The following is a 1884-nucleotide window of genomic DNA, read 5'->3' as shown; positions in this document are numbered from 1 at the left end:
CAGACATATACACAAGCACAAACACAGACACACGAACACAGACACAAAAGCACACAAACACACAACCACACCGACACAGACATACACGTTAACGCACATTCACACACGCTACACACCTGCATGGCGCAGTCGAGGATGTCCTTGTCTGTGAGCTCGCATTTTGTGAGCAGGGAGAGGAAGCTGGCCCCCATCAGCTCAAGCACAATGAGCGCTGGCTGCTGCGTCAGCACAACGCCAAGCAAGTTTAGGACGTTTGGATGCTTGAGTGTGCGCATCACTTCTGCCTCGCGTTCGAAATCGCGCATGCCGTCCTGGGTGGCGCGTTTCATGGTCTTGATGGCCACCTTGTGGCCGTTCCATAGACCTTCAAACACGGCTCCAAACTTGCCGCTGCCAATCTTATCGCCAAGCTCAAGATCGGACGGGAACACCTCCCACGCCTCCATCACGCCTTTCCTCTTTCGGGCTGCAACAACGTGTATGTGTGGGGGGGGGGGGGTGAGGGAAGGAAAGAAATGGTTAGTCCGATTAACCACATTTCAGAGCATGAAGCGCATCGCACACAAGATTATAAATCAAAGACATAAATGATGTCATACCCGCACACAGAGGGACAGAGAGACAGAGAGACAGAGACAGACAGAGACAGAGGGACAGACAGAGACAGAGGGACAGACAGAGAGACAGACACCCACACCCACCCACATACCCACACACCTTCGATGAGAAGGTCCATACAGGCGTGAAGGTCTTTCACGTCGATGTCTCCTTGCAGCTTGTAATACTTGTCCTGTTGGAAGGAAAAGGAATAGTGCGGTGGATGAATGTGAGTGACGGTGGATGAGTACAGACACTCTGTGTTGAGCGTGCTTGTGCGTTCACGCGAGTGGCAAACGTATGATATCGGGGGGACAGCAAAATCTGCGTCACGGCTGCAGCTGAGGTTGAGGAACGTGCATGCATGCAGGCGGGTGTGGCAGAGAAGCAGGGCTGCTTTCACTGACATGCTTGACAAAGTTGCATGCGATGAGGCAGTCATGCGTGAAGGGAATGGCCAAGATTTGTTGAATAATCTGCGAGCGTGTTGGTGTTGGATACATGTGCATGTAGAAACGAGCAAACGAGTGAGAGAGTGAGGCACGCACCGTTTCATCATCACCATCACCACGGCTCTGTAAGCCCTTTGAGCATACCACGATGCCCATGCACACAAACAACCACGCACATATCTCTATCTACACACCCTCTTACACACACACACTCACACACACACACACACACACACACACAAATACTAACATACTCGCGTACACTTACATCCATCCGCATATACAAACAAGCATCGACGCACCTCGCTTGTAGTTTTGAGTTTGCGATACTTGTCGCTGTTTGGGTTCTTGCAGAGGTTGTGGATGACGGTGACAAGCATACGCGTCGCCACCAGAAACTCCTGTGTTGATCCCTTCTCTAACAGCCCAAGAGCAGCAGAGAACACCTGGCTGCTGCTCCGCCTGCGCTCCCCGCCAACCATGATGTCTGGTCGAGGCGCTCACACAAGAGAAGAGCGGCAAGAGCGCCCTTTGTTCTTCTGCTGGTTGTGACCGTGCTTGTTGGACTCCAAGTTAGTCGGTCGGTCGGCTGTTCGTTTGTGGTGTGTTCGTGCGTGCGTGCGGGTGTGTGCTCGTGCTGGATGGATGGGTGGATGGGTGCCTTGTTGCTGTGCCTTCGTTGTCTTTCTCTTGCCTGCTTGCTGTGGTCAGGTGGTTGTCGTTAGACCTGCCTGTCTGTTTGCAGGGTCTCTTGGGCTCGGTCTTGGTTGCACGGGTACGGGTGAGCAAGGAGGGATATGCTCTAGTTCTGTACGCGCGGTGTGCGGGATGCGTA

General features: G+C 53.1%; 1 protein-coding gene across 1 annotated transcript; it reads right to left on the bottom strand.

Moving 5' to 3' along the window:
- Positions 1–116: 116 nt before the first annotated feature.
- On the bottom strand, positions 117–1531 carry PTSG_11483 (focal adhesion kinase; the record flags this gene model as incomplete). The annotated part of the gene is made up of 4 exons (XM_004987435.1): positions 117–466; positions 718–790; positions 1005–1073; positions 1352–1531. Coding segments are annotated over 4 exons (672 nt in total), but the record flags the coding sequence as incomplete, so codon positions are not given.
- Positions 1532–1884: the final 353 nt, after the last annotated feature.

The sequence above is a fragment of the Salpingoeca rosetta genome (genome assembly GCF_000188695.1).
Source record: "Salpingoeca rosetta unplaced genomic scaffold supercont1.108, whole genome shotgun sequence".
In the NCBI taxonomy this organism is placed as follows: Eukaryota; class Choanoflagellata; order Craspedida; family Salpingoecidae; genus Salpingoeca; species Salpingoeca rosetta.
This window is presented reverse-complemented; position numbering and strand designations above follow the sequence as displayed.